This window comes from Mus caroli, unplaced genomic scaffold (assembly GCF_978045245.1).
Source record: "Mus caroli unplaced genomic scaffold, Mus_caroli_1 scaffold_4, whole genome shotgun sequence".
Classification (NCBI taxonomy): domain Eukaryota; kingdom Metazoa; phylum Chordata; class Mammalia; order Rodentia; family Muridae; genus Mus; species Mus caroli.
In genome coordinates, this window is record NW_028227259.1 from 107,705,184 (window position 1) to 107,729,407 (window position 24,224).

At 43.0% G+C, this 24,224-nt stretch overlaps 1 protein-coding gene across 2 annotated transcripts in view; it reads left to right on the forward strand.

Moving 5' to 3' along the window:
- The window catches only part of Ptpn13 (protein tyrosine phosphatase non-receptor type 13), a 175,152-nt gene that overhangs the window by 84,412 nt on the left and 66,516 nt on the right, over positions 1-24,224 (forward strand). For both annotated transcript variants that reach the window (XM_085836937.1, XM_021162112.3), the window contains exons 8-15: positions 7,697-7,792; positions 8,863-8,944; positions 15,053-15,275; positions 17,397-17,471; positions 17,576-17,756; positions 18,635-18,788; positions 20,426-20,564; positions 21,297-21,449. In XM_085836937.1, coding sequence (XP_085693063.1) covers positions 7,697-7,792; positions 8,863-8,944; positions 15,053-15,275; positions 17,397-17,471; positions 17,576-17,756; positions 18,635-18,788; positions 20,426-20,564; positions 21,297-21,449 — 1,103 coding nt within the window. The remainder of the gene's footprint in view (positions 1-7,696; positions 7,793-8,862; positions 8,945-15,052; positions 15,276-17,396; positions 17,472-17,575; positions 17,757-18,634; positions 18,789-20,425; positions 20,565-21,296; positions 21,450-24,224) is intronic.

The window sequence follows — 24,224 nt, forward strand, 5'->3', positions numbered from 1 at the left end:
ACCATTTGTAAGCCTCTATTGCATTGGTAACCGTTCCACAGAAGTAATTGCCAGTAAGCAGGAAAGTTACACTATTAGTAACTAGCTCTTGGATTCTAGTTACCAGTGACATTAATAGCAAGTGGCCCATGGATTCTAGATACCAATGACCTTATTAGTAAGTGGCCCATGGATCTTAGATACCAGTGGCATTATTATTAGAGCCATCCAGGTACAAGTGGATGCTGCACATTTGAAGCACACTATTGAGGATGAATCAACATGTTGGTTGGAAAGAACAAAGGGTGTGAAGTGCTTCACGGGACTGGCATCATGGAGGACTATTAAGTGCAGGAGATACTGTGTCTGCATGCTTTCTGCCTTTATAGCTGAGAGCCATATGAGGCTAGTCTGCATCAGCTGTGTGCCTGATGCAGCTGAGAAACTGGTTTATATTTTTGACACAGCCACATGGGCCAGGGGCCACCGTAGTCCGGTGTACCTATATAATTTTGTGGGAGACTGCTATTAGAAGCATTTGTTGGGGAGGGAGGATAGCAACAATTACTCTTCGGTATAAGTCACAGTAAATTGACCATAGATATTTCTATTAATTTATAAAATGGAAAAAATATTTTCAAACAAAAAGGATCAGTACAAATGCAAACTTTCTTGACTCTATATGGCTAATAACAAAATGTTAGATTTGGATCTACCAAAACAGTGACAAAACAAAACAAACTCTTTTTGTTAGAAGGCAACTCTAGCCATAGAGCCCTTCACTTAGAGACTCCATTTGGCTTGGGCACACACGCAGAGGCTGACAGACAGGTAGATCTTAAATATATATGTTACAGATGACTCTTGCCAGCAACAGTTCATCACAATATATAAGATCCAGCAATTTATTTGTTTCTTTGTTTGCTTTGTTCTGTTTGGGGTTTTTCTTTGTTTTGTTTTGTTTTAGCCAGAGCCAGCCTCTAACTTGCTGTACAGTTGAGTGATCTCAGTACTAAACCAGCTGAGATCCAGCAGTTTTAATCTGTACGCAGTTGTGTTTCTTCCAAGTACTTCTGTCCCTTTATAGTGTTCTGTCATAGGCAGAGGCTAAGGTCGCCCCTGCCTCTCTCCCTGCCTTATCCTTTAGGCTTTGTCTCCAGTCTCAAACTGTCTGCCTCTTCTTCTTTTCTTTCCCATTCCCTTTCTATAACTGCCTTCCCTTCTGTGTGTGCAGAGAAGGACATAAAGGAATGTGTTCTTACACACTTATATATAAGATGCATAAGGAACCTCCCATGCATTCTGCATATGTATAATATGAGAAAGTCCCGTCCATCTACCTAACAACTAAGCCTTATGGGGCTGTTTTGCATTTTTCATGCCTCCATCCGTGTAGCCACCCATCCTTCAGACTGTCAAATGTTTTAGGCATTGCCTAGTTCTGGGATATTTCTCTGATACCTCAGTTCAGGACAGTGACCTGTATTCATTTAATTGAACTTACTTATTTGTTTGTTTCTCATATTGTAAGCCTCAGAAAAATCTGTTCCAGTTCCCAGCTGTATGCCTGGCATATATCATTGCTCTGGACATACATTGGGTACTACACACGTGTTTGTTAATGTAACCCATATATTGCAGTGTGACTGTTAAAAAAAGTTTAGTGTACTTCATGATGCTACTTTGGAAATGGGATTCAGTGGTATTCTCTGGTCAATTATGGAGGGAATGATAATCTTCTCCTTGTTCACTCTGAGACTGAAGTAAAACACTCTGGGTAGTGAGAATCCTGGATGGCCCTGGATCAGGACTTGGAGTCACCACATAAGGCATGGCCCAGATATGGCCCCTGGGGGAGCCAGACACAGGCTCATCCAGTTCAGAGTACCCAGCAGGGCAACTTGTGTATCTCTGCTGTTTGCTAATTGAAATATTTAACTTATTAGGGCCATTTTCTTTTAAAAAGAGAGGGGGGCTAGAAAAGCAGCCACTGTTGTCATCGTCTCTAAAACTGACATTGTAATGTGAGTTCTATATCAAAGGCAAGCTGAACGTGGATTCCCGTTGCTGGAGTTGGCTGAACGGGCACCTTCTGTGTGTCAGTAATTGGAGCTTGACTATGTATTATAGTTTGTGCTGCCTTGGATTAGTTTAACGTGAAAATGATCCACCAAAAGAGCTTCCTGTAAGCCCAGAATCGTATGCAAGTCTTCATACTTGGAGTCTGGTGCCTAAACTTTGAAGCCACAGTGTTCATGAGTTCATGCCATGATTTCAAGCACCTAAGCCTCTAAGTGTGCTGTTGCACTAGCAGAGATTGTGACTCTTGGTTGTGAGGAGTGAGGTGCTGCTTGTTAATTGCTGTCAGGGAAGTCAGTGTGACCATAGAGTTGGTGCCAGTTCTGCTCACAGGATGAAGCTGTAAGTCAAGGGTAAAAGATGTTCCTATCGTGCTGAAGTAGTATGAGGAATACTCTTCAGGACACTCTTCTTTTTGAAAAAGTACTGTATGTAGTGTCACAAAATGTAACCAAAATTCTCAAAGTCATTCTTCTTTAATGCCTATTGGTTCCAGTGTTTCCTACTGTACAGATGATTTTGGAGCGTGTGTGTGTGCGCGCGTGTGTGTTTGCGGGAGGGCAAGGGGAGCACAGTTGGGTGACTTTGATCTCGCCATGTGCTTTTCAGTGCTCCTGACACTGTGATGACTTGTAGGACTTCATCTACTGCGTCTGAAAACCGCACACCCATAGCCATAGATACAGTTCTCTGAAGAATGAGATAGTCCGGAGTAAATAGACCCTTCTGTACCAGTTTCTTGACTGAAGGTTTTTTGTGCACATTTAATAGCAGATAAAAAAATATATAAACCAACAAATGAGGTATAGAGAGTAGTTTAACCCACCAAAGGTGAATACATTCTTCAGTCATAATGGCAAGAGCACAGAGTTTCCCCACTACACCAGGAAAACTGTGATAAACGTTTTGGGCACGTGGGAATCTTATAGAGTGTATTTTTAGATGTGTATATTGTGGGTTCATCGCATATGATCACTATTTTTATTATTCAGAAGACCTTGTAGTATTCTGTAAATATGTTTTTAAAAGGATCTTTTGGGGCTTTAGAAGTGGGTTAAGGTTTAGGAATGTAGCTCAGTTGCTAAATTAAATGTTTGGGGGGCACACATGACAATTTCATTTCAGTCTTTAGAACCCAAACAGAAGCAGGACATGGTATTGCACACCAACAATCCTAGTACCGGGGAAGTGAGGACAGGCAGATCTATAGGCGTACTGATACGAGCCTACCCAGATCCCTAAGCTCTGGCCTCTATAGGCATCTGTGCAGGTGAGCACATACATGTGTCTATGAGCAAATACATGCATATGCGCACATACATAGGCATGTGCACATAGTACACAAACATAAAATGGTCTGATACCAGTTAAATTCTAGTTGGTATTGAGAAATGTGTTTATGACATTTATCTTGTTTATTTTTCTATATATTTGGGAAATGTCATCATAATTGAGCTTTTTTCTTAATTACCCAATTAATACTACAGTCCTAGGACCTGAACCAAATCCTGAGTGCAAGAATTACACACTGAGATATGGAAAGAAAACACCTCCATTTGCAGTGGTACATGCCTTTAATCCCACCACTTATAAGGCAGGCATACTTCTGTATGTCTGAGGACATCCAGGGCTATAGAGAGAGACCCTGTCTCAAATATCCCAAAAAGAAACAGATAAATATTAGTAGCATTGTGTCTTTTAAAAACAAAATGTCCAATGATGCTAGGAAGCTTTACCAAACAATATGTCCTACCTGCCTGGTACTGACCAGAACAGAGAATGAGACCTGCATTTTTCTGGTCAGCACTGACTGAAACTTCTATGTATGTAGATCATCACTGAGCCAAGAAGTGTTGTGGCCCAAGTGGACTGTAAGGTGGAGCATGGGCTTCTCCATTTCATGTCAGATGGCCTCAACGAAGGACGTGTAATTTTACATTTCTGAAGTGGTTGGTAGTAGTAGCATTTAATGTAGAGAGGGAAAGTGCGTGCTTACAAAGGTCAAAGCTTTTTGCTTCCGCTGTAAGCATGACTATCTGGTAAATTGTGGCTTAGAGCTTTAATCTGATTAGAGACCTTTTCTTCGAAGCATGGTTGAGTAGAAAATATTGTGTGGAAATTTTTAGTTATATCCAGCACGTTATTAGATAAAAAGGATGTGCCTGCGAGCACTTTGACGACACGCAGAATACAAGAAGCTTAGAGAATTAATTCCTTCCATTTCAGCTAACACAGCTCTTGTGTCACACCCCTAGTTGCCCTGCCAGACAAAGGTAGTCGTCTAGAATGTTTCTAGAGAGCCAGGCCTCCAGCGTGTTCATTACATGGTGGACCCCCACCCCTGTGGTCCTGAGAAAGCATCTATGGACAAATGGTATCAGGGGAGAGTGCATCTATGAGAAGAGTGCATCTATGAGAAGTTTTCAGGAGGGTGAAGCAGAGTTGTTCTCATCTTCTTGAAGGAACTGGCTGAAAGGAAAAGAGAAAGCAGAGACCATAAACTAAAGGAAACACAGACGCAAAACAAGACCTTGCAAATGGAACTCAGTTCAGAGTTTAATTGCGATCGCATGCACGCAGCAGAAATACCCCAGAAGCAGTGAATATACAGCTGCTCTGCTCTGAGGCACAGTGTTCACATGTGAGCGCCCTCTCCAGTCAGTTTATTGGACAGGTTCAGGGCTCTTCCTCCTCTGCTGTGAGATAACAGAACTACACAGTCTCTCAGTCTGGGTCCTCTCCTTGGCCTTGCTGGTTTCTCTGTCCTGAAACTTGCATCTTTGGATTTATGATTTGTTTACGGTTCCCTGGAAAATTCCACAAGATTTTAGTGTGAGTGGTTGATAATGATAAAACAAAAGGACTTTGGTGCCTTTGAATGAAATAGTTCTCCTTTCATAACTGTTTAACTTACACATAGTTTATTATGTTATTAAATGGTATCACGTGAAACTTGTTTTCATTGAAACTTACTGTTTTGTTTTGTTTGTTTTGTTCCTCCATGGCCCTTTCAAATCACACTCACATTCAACGAGAGAATTTAAAATCTTATTTTAACATGAGATTTCCCTGTAGTAGAACACCATCATTTACAGAGGACTAGGAGATACTTCCCAATTCTGAAACTTTTTCTATTGATTATTGTTTAATACACGCGTTGACTATACACAAGGCTGGACGGTGCACTCATCGGCTGTAGTATGCCCTGTTCTTCAGATTACTATTATCCTAGGAATTTTCTTTTTAGTTAGTTTATGGCCAGTCCTCTGTTTTTCTTTCTTTTCTTTAAAGTTGTTGCTTTTCTCTCTGTCTAAGTATGTCTGTCTTTCTACCTGCCTACCTGCCTGCCTGCCCATCCCTCTTCCCTCTCATTTCCAGCATTTCACTCCTGGTTCCGCAAGCTTGGCTCTTGTGGTACCCTGTAACCACTCCATTATTCATTAACTCCATTTTCCTTTTAATGTCTCTTGAACACCTTCTAGCACAAACAAGACAATTAAGCCCTACTAAAATTTATGCATCCTAGCTCTAGGGCCACATGAAGATTCCCCGTGGGGTTCGCTGTCCATCACAGTCACAGGATAACGTGTCCCTGGGATCAGGATTCTAGCCACCATGCTCCCAGGACATGACTAGCTCTTTATCACCAGGTGATGCTCTCGCATCAGCAGCTTGAGGTCTCCTCCTCTTCCTTTGTTTATTTTTACCTTATTCTCTGCCCTCCATGTCTATGAAGAAGAACATGCTTCCTTTCTGTGGAGCCTCCCCCTTGTGATTTTCCATCTTTTCTATCCCTGGCACATTTCCCATCAGTCTCTCTGACAAACACCTGCAATTTCACAAATGGGCTTTTTGAAAACCATCTGAGAACATGAAGAGTCTGTGCACGCCAAAGGCTTGCTCACCTCCAAACGCACGGAGACAGCGTACATGGCCTTGTCACGCCTTACCATCCCTCCTCCTGACCTTTCCATTCTGTTTGTGCAACGAAAATTGACTCTTTTAAAGGTCCCCTTTCTGCAACCCTTGTTTTCATTCATTGTCTCAGCAAGTGTGCTGTGCTTGCTGTACACTGGGGCTATGCGGATGTAAGAGGAAGCTCACCTGTTTTTGTGAAAGACCTTGTCTAGTGGCTTAGTAAGAGAGCCGGCAGGGATGGAGGCACAACAGGTAATTAAGCAAAAGGAAATGTCCGTTTTGGGCTTAGTTTACAGAGGGATAAGGAAAAGCTGAAACATCAAAGGGGGTGGGGGCATTTCAGATAAGAGGAACACGGGTGGTACCCAGCATGCACTTCCAGGAAGTTTCTAAGGGCTACCCAGCATGCACTTTCAGGAAGTGCCTAAGGACTACCCAGCATGCACTTTCAGGAAGTGCCTAAGGACTACCCAGCATGCACTTTCAGGAAGTGCCTAAGGACTACCCAGCAACAGGTTTGGTGATATAGAGGAAGAATGTGGTGATGAGTTTGCTATATGAGTTTATTAAATTTCAATGCAAATTTTTGTGAAATGAGTTTGTGACTGTGAACAAAGCTTTGTACTTTCACGTAGAGTCTCACCAGAGTCCAGTCTCAAAATACAAAGAGCCACTGTTTTTATTTAGTGTGGAATGGAGGATACAGTCTTTGAGTAGCAACATGAAGAAATTAGAAACTGTCTTATGATGGATAGCATCCCCACAGGACAAAGGGATGGATAATGCCCACTGCAGGGACAGTGAGGACGAAGAACCAGAGTTGTGGCAGATCATAGCTGGATAGTACAGAGACAGAGGGGATGCGGAGGGCATGGACAGAAGTATGTAGCAAACAGGATGTGGAGTCTGGAGAGATGGCTCAACAGTTAAGAGCGCCGGCTCTCTCAGAGGACCCTCATTCAATTCTAAGCACTCAAGTGGCAGTTTACAGATTGTCTATATAACTCCAGTTCCCGGAGGATTTAATGCCCTCTTCTAGACTCTCGTGCATGCAGGCAAAGCACTCATACACATAAACATTCAAAAAAGGATTTTTTAAAAGCAGGATTTCAGTGTTAGTCTGTGCTTGCCTCTTAGGCCTTAGCCCCTTGCAAGGCACACTCTCTGAACACATCTGAGTCGGAGGCTGTCTTGACTCCGCTCTCCTCACTCTTGCATAAGTGAACATCCTGTCTTGCACTGTGTAGTTTTGTACTTACCTCTCCTATATGGTAAAGTCTCTTAGACTGTGCTCTTGCGTGTTTGATCCCTTATAGTAAGCACCTAACAGAAAACTACATGTGGCATCCTAAAATCTGCCATGAATATTGCTCCTGTAAGAACTGAGTGTTTATTAATTTAATTCTCAGAGTAACCGTATGCACTGTTGCTATAGCGGCCCCCCCCCCCCCTTTTTTGGGCTGAGTCACCGAGACCTTGAACTCTACTTACTGGTATTCAAATCTAGGCAGTTTGTTTTGGAGCAGATGCTCCGAACCCATATGCAGAGCACCTTAACAGTAGAGCCTCATTTCTCATTTTTCAGATACAGTCAGTCTAGTGAGTGGTAAATTTAAAGTAATATATAAAAGTTCTAATCATCCAAGATTGAATATGATGTTTTTTTAAAAAAATGTGTGGCATTGCTAATAAACTATCTCATTTTTAAAAATTCTTTTAGAGCCAGTTCGAAGATACAAAACTTACCACAGCGATATCTTTAGTATTTCCAGTGAAAGCCCATCTGTTATTTCCTCGGAATCAGACTTCAGACAAGGTAAGTGTCATCTGATGCGGGCAAAGTATCCTTTTGAAGAAACTGTTGTTTTTTAATGTTACTTAATGCTGTAGCCTATTTGATTACACTGTGAACCCAAGATTGTATTACTTACTAGATGAAACTGGTTTTTAGTTGTGGTGTAGCTCAGCCTTAGTACACACCTTTAACCCAAGAATTTAATGCTTGAATATTGTAAACAGGATTAAATAACCTGTCAACCATAGGTCAAGAGACAGCAAGCAACCAGTTGATAGGAAGTGAATGTAGTATGTCTAAGAAAAAACCATAGAGAGTAAGAGGGAGTCAGGAGGATGGATAGAGAGACACACAGGAAGTAGAAGGGAGGGACATTCAGTTTGGAGGAAGTTGTTGTTTGCTTTTGTGTTTTGGTTGTTTTGTTTTATTTTGTTTTACATGGATTGTCTGTGGGGATGTCAGTTGAGGAGGAAGGTCATCTGGGTGCTTTCTCTGAGCTAGCAGGCTTTCACCCCAACAGCTGGCTGCTCAGTCTGCCTTGGTAAAATAAATGATTGAGATTTTATAAAAAAAAAAAAAAAAAGAAAACCAAGACACAATAACAAAAACACCACAGTTTAAACAAAAGTTGTCAAAATGTTAAGATTGCAAAATGTTTCCTTTTAAAGGTGTTCTATCAAATAATAAAAGTTTCATAAAACAATGATAGCATTCCATCTTATATGAAGGAAGTCACTGTGTTTAAAACTTACCATGACTAGCCTGACATGGGGCACACAGCTTTAATCCTAGTTCTGAGGAGGCAGAGGCAAACAGATCTCTGTGAGTTCAAGGCCAGCCTGGTCTACAAAGCAAGTTCCTGGCCATCCAGGACTACACAGAGAAACCCTGTCTCAAAAAGAAACAAATCAACAGCAACAACAAAAACTAACATGACCCGACCTCAAAAGACTTGTATACCCTGTCCTTCATCTGTGTACACGATTGTGAGTTGTGTAAGTTACCTTCGTCACTAAGTGCCTGAGTTTTAGATGAGGTCGCTTTCATAGTTTTAACACTTCTGCTATTATTATATTTTTATTCACAATTAGTAAGAAAAAGTGAAGCTTCCAAGAGGTTCGAATCCAGCAGTGGTCTTCCCGGAGTAGATGAAACTGGTCAGTCACGACCAAGGTATGGCTTTGGAGAGCACTGGTTGCTCGTCTCAGGTGGTTGGTTTTGTATTTGTTTGCTTCTTCCTTGTTTGGTTTGGTTCTCATTAATTACAGCTGGCACGTGACTTCTTAAATTGTCAGTGCGAATGGATATAACAATCAAGGTTAAAGGCATGGCACTAAAAATCTGTGAAAACAGTAAACCTTTGTTTCTAAAATGTGAATATTTGATCTGTACCTTGAAAGGCTGGGGCAGGCTCAGGTATTCAGGGTGAAGTGGTTGAATGAATAATTAGATTACTACAATGTGAGCTATCAAGTAAGAAGTTAATTATTGGCTCACTGGTTGGCTTACAGAGCTGCTCTGGCATATTCTAATGCCTGTTTGGAGTTATGTAGCGTCCATGTCCATACTGGAATACTTAACAAGTTTCTTATGAAATGTAAGTGCCTGTGTGTGCTAGATCTGGGGCAGTTGTGCTACAGTTACGTAAACTTTGCTTTGTTTAAACTGAAAGAACAAGTGCTAGGTGTATTGATGTATATCACCGCCACATGCACACAGCTGCCTGGCCGGAACGCAGAGTGCTGAGTTCAGATTTTTAAGGTGACACTTGACATCCAAAGTTGGCTTGAAAGTGTATTTCCTAAGCGTGCAGACTCTAAACTCACTGTTGACTGCAGGTGCTTCTGATGATAGGAGAATCATCTGGAAAATTTCAACTATCTGTCCCTTAGCTAATGAATATGCCAGGCAGTGTCCATACCTGTAAACTGTTAATAGACCATGTGATCCTAGTGGTGTGGTTACAGCAGTTATTCATGGCTATGGTTCAGACAGTCAAGCTCATATACTAAAAAATTACTACTTAGTGGCCCACATTCTTTTCTTTCACTTCTTTTAAATACCTGTAATATTTTTTCTTTGTAGAAAATAATTTTCTGTTTACATAATGCCATTTTAATTACTACTTTGTTATGATGGACTCTTTATTATTTCTGTAGTTCTGTACTCAATATTACATGCTTTCTTGATGAAGCCACAGCGTTGGGATGAGCAGTAAGAAGCCAGTACTAAATTACCTTACAGTCAGTACTGGCCTGAGGGAGAAGTTTGTAGAATTTCCTCCTCTATATGTCCGATTTAGAAAAATTAAATCAGCCCTTTGTAGTTTCAGTAAGAGAAGGAAGAAAGATAACAACTAGAGAGAACATGGGGATTGTGCATTGACTCAAGATTGCAGCCTCTTAATTCAGGACACATTTCTTCAAAATAAGTCATCTTGGAAACTGTGTCCGTCTTCTCAATAAAGAATCTGAAACCCATGAGTCACAAGAGACGTAGTTTTGACGCTCTGAATTTTTTGTAATGAAATGTGAACATGGGGGCCACCTTAATTTGCTAACCCGTGTTGTAAGGGTAAACTGTCTTTAGGGAAGAGGCTTTATCTGGTGTTCACAGCAACTAAAGTAGATATAAATGTGGAGGAGAGAAGTCTGGGGCAGAGTGGTCTACAGTGTGCACATGTCGTCACATGGAAACTGCTGGACTCCCCTCTCCTGCCCATGAAAGTCCATGTCGACTACCGTACTGCCCAAGTTCCTATAGAGGCAGTGTAGGCTCTCCTGGCTGTGGGCCAGGAGCTCCTGATGAGTTCTCCGTGTAGCACTGTAGTTTTGCATGTTGCATGCATGCTTCCTTATGAGAAGTTTTCCATTCCCTTCAGCTAGAGTAAAATGGCGAAACAAAGCCAGTGACTGCTCTGATTTCTGCTGTGGTGTGGGGAAGACATGAACTGGAAATGATGTGTCAGGCGAGGCAGGCAGGATGACTAATTTCTAAGCTATCAAAAGTGTCTTTTAGTGACTAAAAAATATACTGAGAGCTGTTTATAAAGGATATCTCTTAGCCTTTTCTCCTGCTTTTAGCCCATTACCCATTGTCTTTTCCCACTGCCTCGTGCCTCTCTGTCCGGGTGACTCGCCTTCTTTCCCAGCATATTAACAAACTTCTTTCCCGAGTGCGTCAGCAGATAAGACACTCATTCTCCAGCAATGAGATACTTGTCTAGATCTGGAGCTTGTTTTTGTCTTTCTGTTGTTTTTGTTTTGTTTTGTTTTTTATATCTCAAATGCTTCGGTTCTTAATGAAATGTTTTACATCTATATTGAAAGAGATAAACTGATAAGTCTTTTTTACTGTTAAGTTTAGTTCTAGTTAATGAAATCTGCTTAATGAAATGTATTATTTGAGTTACAATGCAAAGACTCAAGTTCTTCCTGCTTTTGACTCCGGGTGAGGTAAATTACAGAAACACATTTACTCATTCACTCAGTGGCTGCTGGGCATTCACCATATACCAGATACTTTGAGGTACCAGAAGCAGAGCTGCGAAATACATATAAGCAAGGCTCACACAAGCACGGCTCACCCTAGGGATTACTAGATTTGAGAGCTGGCCCTCAGACAGTTGGAAGAGGGCAACAACACTCCCGCAGGGCAGCAGGCATGTCAGAGAGTGGGTTCTGGATCCTGCCTTATGTGCTAGTGTTTTCAGAGGAGGTGTCCCTCAAGGGGTGACACTGAGTATAAAATTCAAGTGAAGGAGTGGGAGGGGTGTTCAGATACAGAGGCGCTGAAGTAGGGGAGGGTGCTGGGTAGTTTTATGTCAGCTTGGCACAAGCCAAAGTAATCTGAGAAGAGGGAACCTCAATTTAAAAAAAAAAAAATGCTTCCTTAAGACTAGGCTGGAGGCAAGCCTATAAGGCATTTTCTTAGTTAGTGATGGATGACGAAAGGCCCAGCCCATTGTGGGTGATGCCATTCTTGGACTGTGGTCCTTGGTTCTATAAGAAAGTAGAGTAAGCAAGCCATGGTAGCAAGCCAGGAAGCAGCACCCTGCATGACCTCTGCACCAGCTCCTGTCTGCAGCTTCCTACCCTGTGTGAGTTCCTGTCCTGACTTCCTTCAGTGATAGACTATTCCCACCTGGCTTTTTGGTCATGGCGTTCCATCACAGCAATAACATTCTTCATTAATGAGAGGGAGACATGTCACCTTTCCTGTAATAGTGAAAAAGCAGTGTGCCCACAACAAAATGAATAAAGGACGTTGTACACTAGGGACAGTGGCCAAGAAATCAGGGCTCCAGTGGGTGAGCATGTCACAGATGCTAAGGACTCTACACGTTAGGGAAGCCATGGATCACTGAAGGCACAAAAAGGCAAGATGCAACTTAGCATTGCAGTGTCTGTTGCATGATGTGAAGACCAGAATGGCAGTTGGAAAGTAGGTAGCTTAGACGGCACAGACAGTCACTGCTGGAGGCAATCCAGATGTGGCTCTTATGGGCTATCCCTTCAGGATTCAATGCAAATGAGATTGGTAGTTTATAAGGAAGGAGAAATAAGGATGACTCTTAAGATTGTGTCCTTAGCAAATGGTAAATAATTGCAAGGACAGACACAGGAAGAAAGTAAAATGGCTTTGGTTTAGAAATGTTGAACCTGCTTCAGTCCTTCTTAGAAGGAAAACAAAATACTCACAGGAGCACATATGGAGATAATGTGTAGAGCAGAGACTGAAGGAAAGGCCATCCAGAGACTACCCTACCTGGGGATCCATCCTATATACAGTTACCAAACCGAGACACTATTCTGAATGCCAAGAAGTGCATGCTGATAGGAGCCTGATATAGCTGTCTCCTGAGAGGCCCTGCCAGAGCCTTACAAATAGAGGTGGATGCACACAGCCAACCATTGGACTGAGTGCAGGGTCCCCAATAGAGGAGTTAGAGAAAGGACTGAAGAAGTTGAAGGGGTTTGCAACCCCATAGGAAGAACAACAATAGCAAAAAACCAGACACCCTACCCCAGAGATCCCAGGGACTAAGCCACCAACCAAGGAGTACACATGGCTCCAGCTGCATATTTTGCAGAGGACAGCCTTGTCATGCATCAATGAGAGGAGAGGTCCGTGGTCCTATGAAGGCTCGGTAGATGCCCCAGTGGAGGGGGATTGAAGACAAGGAGGCAGGAGTGGGTGGGTGGGTGAAGGAACACCCACATAGAAGCAGGGGGAGGGAGGATGGAATAGGAGTTTGGGGGGGGGGACCAGGAAAGGTGATAACATTTGAAATGTAAATAAAGAAAATATCCAATAAAAAAGAAAGAAAATGTTAAACCAAAAGTGTATGTTAATATCCAAGTAGGGCACTTGCATTACTCTTTGTTTTAGTGAGAAGAATAAGGAAAAGCCATCTAGTGAGAGGAGGAGAGAGGATTGAAGCTTTAAAAGACAAGACAGCCCATGCTGACGAGGGCCCTGGGAGGTCAGGGAGCCTGGCTCTGTACTTAGCTGATGAGGTTGTACACAAAGAATGATTGCAAAGACGGACCTTAGGCTCCACACCAGGTAGGGCAAGAGGAGAGTAATGGAAGAATGGCCATGCCTTGAGCCAATATACGTCAGTGACTTACCTGACCAGGGAGGCTGGAGCACAGTGAACAAAGTAAGATGATAGAGAACATGGAAGAACATATATATGGAAGCCGTGACTTCTGGAGGCTACATGGTCGCCTGCTGAAGAAGAGAGGTGGTCAGAAGGTTAGAAGACTCCCCAGATCCACACACCATAACCATGAGTGGTGATGGGAGACTCGCATTGTTAGTGAAGGGAGGGAGGGAGGGAGGGAGAAGCAGATTGGAAAACACCCAGGACATGAGCAGGTGTTGTCCTGTCTCGCACTTAACGGGATGGATGGGCAAAGTGCAGTTCGGGCTCAGGACCTGAGTTCTGTCCCTAGGATCCCTGACAAAAGCCAGGGTGGCACATGCTTGGATCTCTGGGGAGCAGACACAGGCAGATCCAAGCTCACTGATCAGCTGGCCTTGATAAATCAGCCAAGCTCAGTTTCTGTCCTCTGTGTCTGAAACAACAAGACAGACATCTCCTAAGGAACGGTGCCTGAGGCTGACCTTTGACCTTCACCCACTTGACCACATCTGCTCACACAGATGAAAATACAACACAAGCAGAATGTCAGTGACCTTCAAGGCCTAGATCTATGGAAAGAAAACAGCCCCCCCGGCCGAGAGAGCTACCGGAAGGGCACTTCTTCTGAGGACCCTGGGGCGCTCCTCAGGAGGAACTAGGAGTGTTGATGGAAGTCTCATTCCACAGGCAATCAGTCTGGTTTTCTCCCCTCCCCTCCCCTCCCCCTCTCCTCTCCCACCCTCTTCCCTCTCCCCTCCTCTCCTCATCTAGGAAAAGTGATAGGAACTAGATTCAAAGACCAAATATCAAAACAAAGATTCTCTGATCACTCTTTTCGCGGGAAATTACAAAACATTACTATTATTTTATCGGGAACTGGACAAACATATATAATGACTATTATATATAAATAGATACAAAATTTATAAAAGATTTTATATATTATTTCTCTTATCATGCCACACTGTATAATACTGGCTCAGGTTCAGTTCTAGGACCCATATTAGACTGTTCACAACTACCTGTAACTCCAGTGCAGGAGGTCTAGTGCTCCTGGCCCCCACAGAGACGCGCACACATGTGGTCTACATAAACTCACATAAGGACACAAATATATACAGTAATTAAAAATAAACAGTCTTTAGAAAAAATAAGTAGATATTTACATTCCTTTTTTTTTTTTTTTGGAGACTGGGTTTCTCTGTATAGCTCTGGCTGTCCTGGAATTCACTCTGTAGACCAGGCTGGCCTTGAACTCAGAAATCTGCCTGTCCCTGCCCCCCCCCCCCCCTCCTTTGCTGGGATTAAAGTCGAGTGCCACCACGCCCAGCCAATATTTACATTCTTTTTTTTTTTTTTTTGGTTTTTCGAGACAGGGTTTCTCTGTATAGCCCTGGCTGTCCTGGCACTCACTTTGTAGACCAGGCTGGCCTCGAACTCAGAAATCCGCCTGCCTCTGCCTCCCGAGTGCTGGGATTAAAGACGTGCGCCACCACGCCCGGCTTATTTACATTCTTAATACCTTACTTGCCATGGAACTTGCTACATTATAGCCTTGAAACAGCTTTGTTTTTTGTTTTTTCTATTTTTTTTGGCCAGACTTTCTTTTTCCTTTTCTCTTTTCTCTGCAGTAGACAATATGAAACATCCCTTGAAGGCAACTTGGTCAATCAGGACATAATGCTAAGGCGTCAAGAGGAAGAAATGATGCAGTTGCAAGCCAGGATGGCTCTCCGACAGTCGCGGCTCAGCCTGTATCCAGGGGACACCGTCAAAGCTTCCATGCTCGACATCTCTAGAGACCCCCTAAGGGAAATGGCCCTGGAGACAGCCATGACCCAGAGGAAGCTCAGGGTGAGGCTGCTCTTGCCCACTGTGTCCAGACTGGCTCTTTGATGGTCAGTAGTAGGTTTTCTTCAGTAGAACAGCCACAGATGAGCTAGCTACCTGTCCTGTGGTAAATAGCCTCTCACACATGTTCCTGTCCGAGACCCTCGCTAAACTCAGCGGGCCACAAAGAACAGGTTTTTAAAAAGACCTGAAAGTAGAAGGAATACTGATTGGGAAGAGGACGGCGGCTGGGGAGGGACGGAAGAGAGGAGTGGATGGAAGTGTCGTGAGGAAACCCATTGTTTATAATTAATATATGCTAAATAAGAAGCTGCTATAGATATCCTTAAGATGCCTGTAAGTGAGATTGAGATTCCAAATTAGTTTTCCCCGGGATTAGATGTCTTGAGTGATAATAAAATCAGTATTTAGCTGCTTCCATGATTTCAGTTTCAGAATGTTACTAGGTGGGTTTAGAGTGGCTTAACTGCATTGTGATTTACATGTGTACCTGGGCATACCTGTCCATTCCTATACTCTGCGCTCAGGAGACTGAGTCAGAGCCATCATGATGCTGAGAGTAACCTGGGTGGCATAGATATCCCGTGGCCAGCCTAGGCTGCACAGCAAGATCACATCTTTCAGAGAGAAATACACATGTATTTCCCGGCATTAGTCTCAGGAGGTTGAAGCAAGCTCATTGTCTAGCAGTGTGAAGAATATCTGAGCAGCAGAGCACACCCATCTCAGGAGAAATGCTTACGAAGAAAACAAAAACAAAACAAAGACAAAAATATGAGTAACACATATATGATCCTTGAGGGCACCTGGCTTTTTTCAGTATAACAGGAAGCCACTTCCTTATAGTAAGGAATCCATTAGCCCATAGTCAACAGATGAGCTGTGGAGGTCAAGGCTGGTTCAGGAGCAGGAATACTTTTGTAAGTCCATCCACCTCTGCTCAGGCATTCAGGGTCCTCACTTACTGAGTCTCTTTTTCTATAAAATTCTCTCACCACCACCACCATCAGTAACATCATCTTACGTGTATGAGTGTTTTCCCTGCATATATGTCTGTGCACGCATGCATGTGTGCTTAGGGCCTGTAGAGGATAAAACACCACACCCTGAGAGTCCCCGAGAGCTGGCGTTTCTAAGGGTTATGAGCTGCCGTGTGGGTACAGGAAAACTGGGCTGCAGTCCCTTCCTTTTAGGAGCAGCCTGTGCTGACTGCCGGGCCCTCTCCCCAGCCCTGCCGAGCCTCTCAGAGACGACTGGACTAATGCCAAGCCTCAGGTTCTCACCCCAGTATTCAAGGCAGGAAGGAAAATGCTGGATCTCACATTCTGATCAGGGAAGGCCTTTCTGTTTGCCATATTCTTCTTTACGTACTAGACCCTGAACAGAACTCTGAACTGGGACTGTTTTCTCAAGGAGTATTGTGAACATTTCATCACCCTAATCTTTTATATGTGGAATTAATTCCTTAGACAATGTACCACTCCAAAGTTTTAGACTGACAATAAAACATGACTAAATGTATTCTGAGGTAAATGGAAGGAATTTGATGAAAGTTTACCAGTTAAATATTATAACCATACCTGTATCAAAAGGAGATGATAAATAGGATGTCATACAAATGATATGGGCTTCAGATGTGATAATTCTCTACAAGCATGGGGGGCACTCACATGCACAGACCCTCTCCCCGCACCTTAGTTTTAGCCACCTACATGAAAATACACACACACACACACACACACAGGGGTGCACGCACACACCATAAAAATCTCTGCATAGTTATGGTTATATATAGTTTTACATATATATATATATATATATATATATATATATATTAACAAGTTTGAAAGGGAATAAAATAAGTATGGTGGGGATTGGAAGTAGGAATGAAAATGGTTTAATTGCAGTTTTTAATTAAAAAATTAAAAGGTTGACTAAAAAAAAAATCTGCATAAAGCATGCTCCACTTCTAAGCAAAAGCCAGTGTCCTTCACTCAAAGTTTCTACACTTGCTTTGCAGCCTCTTCTTCTGATGTGTGCTTTCTTATTACTGCATTGCTGCCTTTTAAATAAGGACCTAGGATAAATAGTAAAAATAATATATTCCGCTTGTATGACTTGCAGAATTTCTTTGGACCTGAGTTTGTGAAGATGACAGTTGAGCCATTTGTATCTTTGGATTTGCCACGGTCTATCCTCGTAAGTAGGAACTCCAACTTCTGTCCCTCTTAGGACATGTGTCTAGTGATTCTCTAAAGCAAGTCTAATGGTCAAGGGCTGCTTTAATAAAGACTTCTTTTCAGTCGCAGACCAAGAAGGGGAAGAGTGAGGACCAGCGGAGGAAAGTGAACATAAGGCTCCTGAGCGGGCAGCGGCTGGAGCTCACCTGCGACACCAAGACCATCTGCAAGGATGTGTTCGACATGGTCGTGGCTCACATCGGCTTGGTGGAGCACCATTTGTTTGCTCTCGCCACCCGCAAAGGTATCTCCATGTTTTGATTCAGAGTTCGCAGTGGAAAACCTGGCATCAAGATGGCACCCTGGACCTCTTATTGAGCCAGGCTTCATTCGGGGGCGGGGGAAAGAGTAATTAAATAGGCAGGTCGGTGGATGCTGAGAAGGAGCAGAAGGCACTTAGAGACTTTTTCCCAGTTTCATTTATTGTGTTTGTGAGGCTCTTTCCATATCTATGTAGTTTTTTTTTAAATGCTTGTGCTTTAAAAATGAATAATCCATCCTGTAGAGTCACCCATTAAGTATGCAATTAAATTAGTACTTTCTTTTTTAATCTCGATTTAAAATAAAGTAGCCCCAGAGGGGTGGAAAGAGCTAGGACTTAACCTCTAGGGCTTACTCACCCCACCCCCATCCTGGACTGACCAAATAGTGTTATCTACCTGCAGATACCTTTGAGACAGATCTCTTTATTTCTTAAACATTCTGTGCACGTCAGGCTTTGTAGACCTGCTGTTTAATTAGTGACTAATAGCTAATACTCACTGCAGACCTGTGCTCTAAGGGTTGCCTTCCAGCGCACTTTATTTTGTCATTGGATTCTTATAATCGCCTACAGTGCAGAATCCAGCATCATCCTGATCTTACCGACAGGGAGATCGATGTCCGGGGTGGAAGAGGAATTTACTCTCACAGGCAGTAAGACGTGGCCGGGATCTCAGTCCAGGTCTGCCTGTCTCCGCCTGATTTTGAAGACTGATCCACACTGAGCCAGCCTTATGCAGCGCTCAGCCCCTGCTGTACTTCTGAAGGGCCTTGTTCTTTTTATTAATACATTCAACAGAAATGAAGACATCAAAGGAAAACTCTCCATGCTTGCTGAATGCCTTTCTCATTCTGTTTCAGAGAATGAATATTTCTTTGTTGATCCTGACTTAAAATTAACCAAAGTGGCCCCGGAGGGGTGGAAGGAAGAACCGAAGAGAAAGGGCAAGGCTGCCGTTGACTTTACGTTGTTTTTCCGAATTAAATTTTTCATGGATGATGTTAGTCTGATACAGTGAGTGCACAAGGCTTTCTCTCTTGCTCTTTCTGGGCCCACTCTGCTGACCTCTAACCGACTGGCACAAACCCCTTGATTTGGATCCAGGACGATCTCTTCTTTTTCATTTAAAAGAAATGTAACGGTCCTCCTTCATCCGTGTTCTTGTGGCCATGGTTTCAGTCACTAGTGCTCATTCATGATCAGACACTGCTCTGGAAAATTCCGTCCACAAACAGTTTTCATTCCTCTCTGTTATGTGATGCTCTGAGTGTTTTGATGAAATCTGTCACCCTTTACACTCGGCCTAGGGCACGAGCTGTCCCTTCACCCCGGGTACCCGTGCAGCGTTCACCTCCTGCCTGTTAATTGCTTAACTGTCTCATGTCATCAGTTCAGTGACACCACTGTGCTCCTGTTGGCGAAGCCACTACTTACTGGTGGCTCCAAAGCACAGGAGTCGTGACTGGCAGCTCTGGCAGGCCAGGGAGCTGTACAGTGCTTCCTTAAAGGGAGCAGGTAAAAGCTCTTGACCTAGTAAGGAAGCGAGAGAGTCTGCGAGACTGAGTTCCCTGTCATCGGTGCTTAGCTTCTTACTGCCCCTAAACTGTACTTTAGCCTTGACCCAGCAAGTGTGCGCTTAGGGAAATGCATTGTACAAGGTCTGGTGCTTTTCATAACTTCAGGCGTTTGCACAGCTCATGGAGTGTTCATATGACCTGCAAACTAAGGGTGCTGTCAGTATTGCCCTTAAACAACTTCTTTTTAAAAAAATTTTTTGTATTGAAAAAAAAAACTATAATTCTGGTCACATTTTCTCCTCCCTTATCTCCCCCAGATTTTCCCCACTTACTCAACTCCTCTCTCATTTTCTCTCTCTCTCTCCCTCTCCTTCTCTCTCTCATAACAAAGTAAATAAACAAGAAAAAGAAATACACACAGAAACCCTCAAAGCCAGAAAGCAAAATACACAAACAAATGACCAAGTAGACAAAATAAACAAGCCCCAACAAAGCAAAATGAAGCAGAAGGTCTACAAACTACCACTGAGTTGGCTTTGTGTTGTCCGCCTACTACTGGGCTTGAACCTGCTCTTAAGTATGGGCGCCACGCCCTGAGAGACTCCATTGGAGAAAATAAGTTTTCCTTTGCAAGCAGGTATCAATTGCAGGTAGCTTTTTGGTTATTGGTAGGAGCCTGTGTCCACTCCCAACTCTCAGGACTGAGACCCTGTCGGACTTGAACCTGTGCAGGCCTGTATGTGCTACCAGTCTCTGTGCACCAGTCCTGGGTCGTGTATGCCCAACACAGAGTCATGCATCTTACAGTGTGTCACCTCCTCTGCCACATGGCTCCCTGAACCCCGAGGGCAGGGTTTGATGGAGACATCCCCTTTAGGACCGAGCGCTCCAAAGCCTCCCACTTTCTGCTCATTATCCTGTCGTGGCTCTCCCTGTTAGTTCCCATTTACTGCACCAAGAAGCTTCCTGATGGTGGCCAAGCAAGGCAGTGGTCAAACTTGCACTGAGTGCCCTAGAACAGCTTAATAACAACCATAGTTGGAAACATGTATGCTAGAAACGATGCATATGATCAGAATCCTCCCAGGGTTCGACCTCTAGTCAAGGTATGCATGTGCATCTGTATTTCAACAGACACGACCTCACGTGCCATCAGTATTACCTTCAGCTGAGGAAAGACCTTCTGGACGAGAGGGTGCACTGTGACGACGAGGCCGCCCTGCTTCTCGCATCCTTGGCTCTCCAGGCAGAGTATGGAGATTATCAGCCAGAGGTAGGCTTGTTTTCCCCATGCCAGATGAAGTAGGTATTGGTAAATGTGTTCATTTTCTGTCTGTGTTTTGCTTTGCTTCGATGATGGCTATCAAAACCAGGGCATGCCAGACAAGCGTTTCCCACCAAGTTACAACATCAGCCTTCGCACTGTTCTTAGCGGAAATCATGGCTGACCTTACGATGATCTTAAACTCCTTTGGTTCCTCATAGTGCCCTGGCACCTATCCCCTAGGTGGACTCTGATTATTCTGTTTAAAACTGTCTTGTTTTGGAGGTTAGGGTTATCGAGTTCCAAACCCTCCATTCCCCATGTTCTAAGCAATAAAGAGACTCAGTAGAGGGTGTATTGGTCAAGCATGGACTTGAGGGACCCTGCCTTTCACACAGTGGCAGGCCATGAGCCAGGCAGAGGCCATGGTACAAAGAACCATGCTCAAAGCTCCATGTTCTTGAATGAAAGAGACCTAGTAGGAAGCAGATGATAGAGCCCACCCCTTGCATTACCACATTATGCTTAAGCTGTAATGGCACAAGGCCCTCTGTGTCCTCCCTTGAGACTTGCCAATAAGTCCAGCTATTCTAACTCACCAAAGAAAAGAGAGATGCATTCTCTAGAGAGAGGTTAAAGCATTTCTTCTCTTGGCAGAGACAAGAACTTTAAGAAGGAGAAAGAGGCCTGCCATCAGCGATAGGCAGGCAGGACTGTTGACAACAGCGTTCTTCCCCCTAGGTTCATGGCGTGTCCTACTTTCGCCTGGAACATTACCTGCCCGCCAGGGTGATGGAGAAGCTGGACGTGTCCTACATTAAAGAAGAGTTACCCAAACTGCATAACACCTATGCAGGCGCTTCCGAGAAGGAGACAGAGCTAGAGTTCTTAAAGGTAAGCATGCAGAGTGACCAGTAATAAGCAGTGTTGCAGGTTCATAGAAGCTGGGGGTTGGTATCTGACCCTCTGCAGTCTCCAGCTGCTTGCTTCTGCTTGCTGCCTGAAACTATAGCAGTTTAATTCTCATCTGTGAAAGAGAAAACAGGGCTCAAAGAAATCATGATGCTTTATGGTCGGGAGCACGGTGAGGGACAGAACTCTTAGTTGAACCCACACCTGCTGCCTGCCTGTGAATCCTGTGTCTTCACCCTGTTCTGTGTCTGAAAAATCAAGCTGTTTCACAAAAAGAAACAGTTGAACTGACTGAGTAGGTGTGAGGGGCAAGTTCACACTCATGCTAGAACTGCTTACCCTTATTCTGCAGATGAGAATTGGTCTTTGTATGAATGATAATTACCTCATAGATACAAAACGTCCGAAAAAAGTGGCTTATGATTTGAGCTTTGCCATCAGCTTACAGGTCAATAAAGTGTATTTATGATAGGAAAGGTTGAACTAATTAAGGTTTCAATATAAGAAGCTTAGAGAACATTCAGTTCCAGCAGCCATGGGGAGAGTATACCTTCTGTTTGCTGATCCATAGTGTAGAGAGCCAAGTTTCTCATTCTACACATATCTCGGAAGAGGCGTCATAACATCTCTAAAGTTTTTTTTATCTTTAAGGGATTCGTGATAAGAAAACCAAAGCAGGTTTGCTTTCAGTGCACACTTGAGGTCAGGCTGTGAACTCAGTTCTCCATAGCCGTTGTGTTCAGTATCTGGACGTGCTCAACAGCAGTGTGTATTTATAAGGATGCTGAAGCTCTGCAGCTCTCTAGCCACCTCCTCAAATGCAGCGCAGGCCCCGCTCTCCGCAGAGACAGCTGTGTCCTCCTCTGCCCTTTCCATCTTAGCCTTGAGGGTGGGTAAGAAGTGATGATGTTTAGGGTATTTAAAGATAGCTTTTAGATTTATTGATTTCTAATATTGCTTGTACATACACACATGTGTGCACACATATGTACATGTTTGTGTCTGTGTGTGTGTGTGCACACGTAAGTGTAGGTATCAATGGAAGCCACAGATGTCCCAGCCTCTAGAGCTGGAGTTATACACCATTGTGATTCACTCTACATGGGTGCTGGGAATCTTGTATAGAGCAGTATGTGATCTTAAGCACTGAGTCATTTCTCCAGCCCCAGAATTACAAGTTTAGTTTGTCTTTCTTATTATTTTCATTGACTATTTTCTTATGTTTCATTTTCCACTTATCTAGCTGCTTTTTTGATATGTATACTTAAACATTTTTCAATTTCCCTCCCATCTGATTGACTCAGCAAAGTATGCTTCCATTATATATTATGGATATAGTTCCTTTGCCAGATGCATGCCTGACATATACTTATTTCTCAGTCTGAGTCTGCCCTTATATTCTGTCACTGACTGTCAGAAGCCATTTAAGAAAAGCTAAAGACATGCAAGTGGATATTCTGGAGATGGCCCACCATTTTTCATGGCCTGCCATGGATGAACTCTAAGAATGCAGGGTCTTTAGAGACTTCATCCCAGGATTGCTTTTTGCAGTTGATATATCTTTCCTGTCACTATTAGACAGCCTAATGATTCCTGGGCATTTGCCCACCCTATTAGGCAGACTTTCTACAAATCAACATGAAGATGTACTCTCATACAGTAATGCTGTGTAGACAAGTTGATGATTTCATAATTCCTAATAATGAATTTATAGAGTTCCTAAATGTATGCAAGTACAGGTCCTCTGTAGTGTAGAAGCTGCAGGTAGAGCTCTGTAGACCTTCATGTGTCACGGGCTAATTGCACTAAAAGAAGAAATCAGGCTTGGAACAAGTTTACGATGAAGGAAAACATTCCTTTAGGTCAGGTATGAGATCATTCCCTGGTCACTAGAGGTCATGAACTGGAAATGGACAAGGACCTGTAGGTACAAGGACAAAAAATAAAGCATTGACTAGTTTATCTATACAAAACTTCAAAACTAGTAACACACAAGGCAAATGATTTGTCTCTTGACAAAACCATGCTAACTTATGGCATAAAAATTTTAGTTTTAAACTTATAATGAACTTATGGGGGGGGGGCTAGTAACAGATAATGAATCTTTAGTGAGATACCAGTCTTAATGGAAAGACATGTAAACAATGTTGCTGTAACTCTTTAGACCTTATCAATCTATGACATGAATCCATGCCTTAAACTTACTATGAAATTATTGGAATGTAAAAGTATTTAGAAAACCATATAATTTATTATCCCACTTTGATGTTTGCCTGACAGTTGTGTGAGATAATCTTAGAGACAGTATATATATATATACTGAGAACAGAAAATCGTGGTTGTTGGAGCTTGCCATATGGAGCTTTGCTCCTCCCACTAAGTAAGTGTGTATGTGTGAGAGAGAGTGTGTGTGTGAGTGTGTGTGTGTGTGAGTGTGTGTGTGTGTGTGTGTGTGTGTGTGTGTGTGTGTGTGTGTGTAAAGTGGTTGGAGCCTTTCTTTCTCTGCTTTATCCAGAATGAGTGTTTTTTCTTAGTGCCTGGATTTTCTCTCATTTCTTTCTTTTATTCTTTTCTTTTCTCTCTGGTTCACGAAGAGTTAAAGAACTCGAACCTCCCACATTTTCAGTGAGGGACCCTAGAGCCAGAGAGAAAAGAGTATATTAACTAAGACTTTTCTTTCCTTTCTCTCTTTCTTTCTTTCTTTCTTTCTTTCTTTCTTTCTTTCTTTCTTTCGTTCTTTCGTTCTTTCGTTCTTTC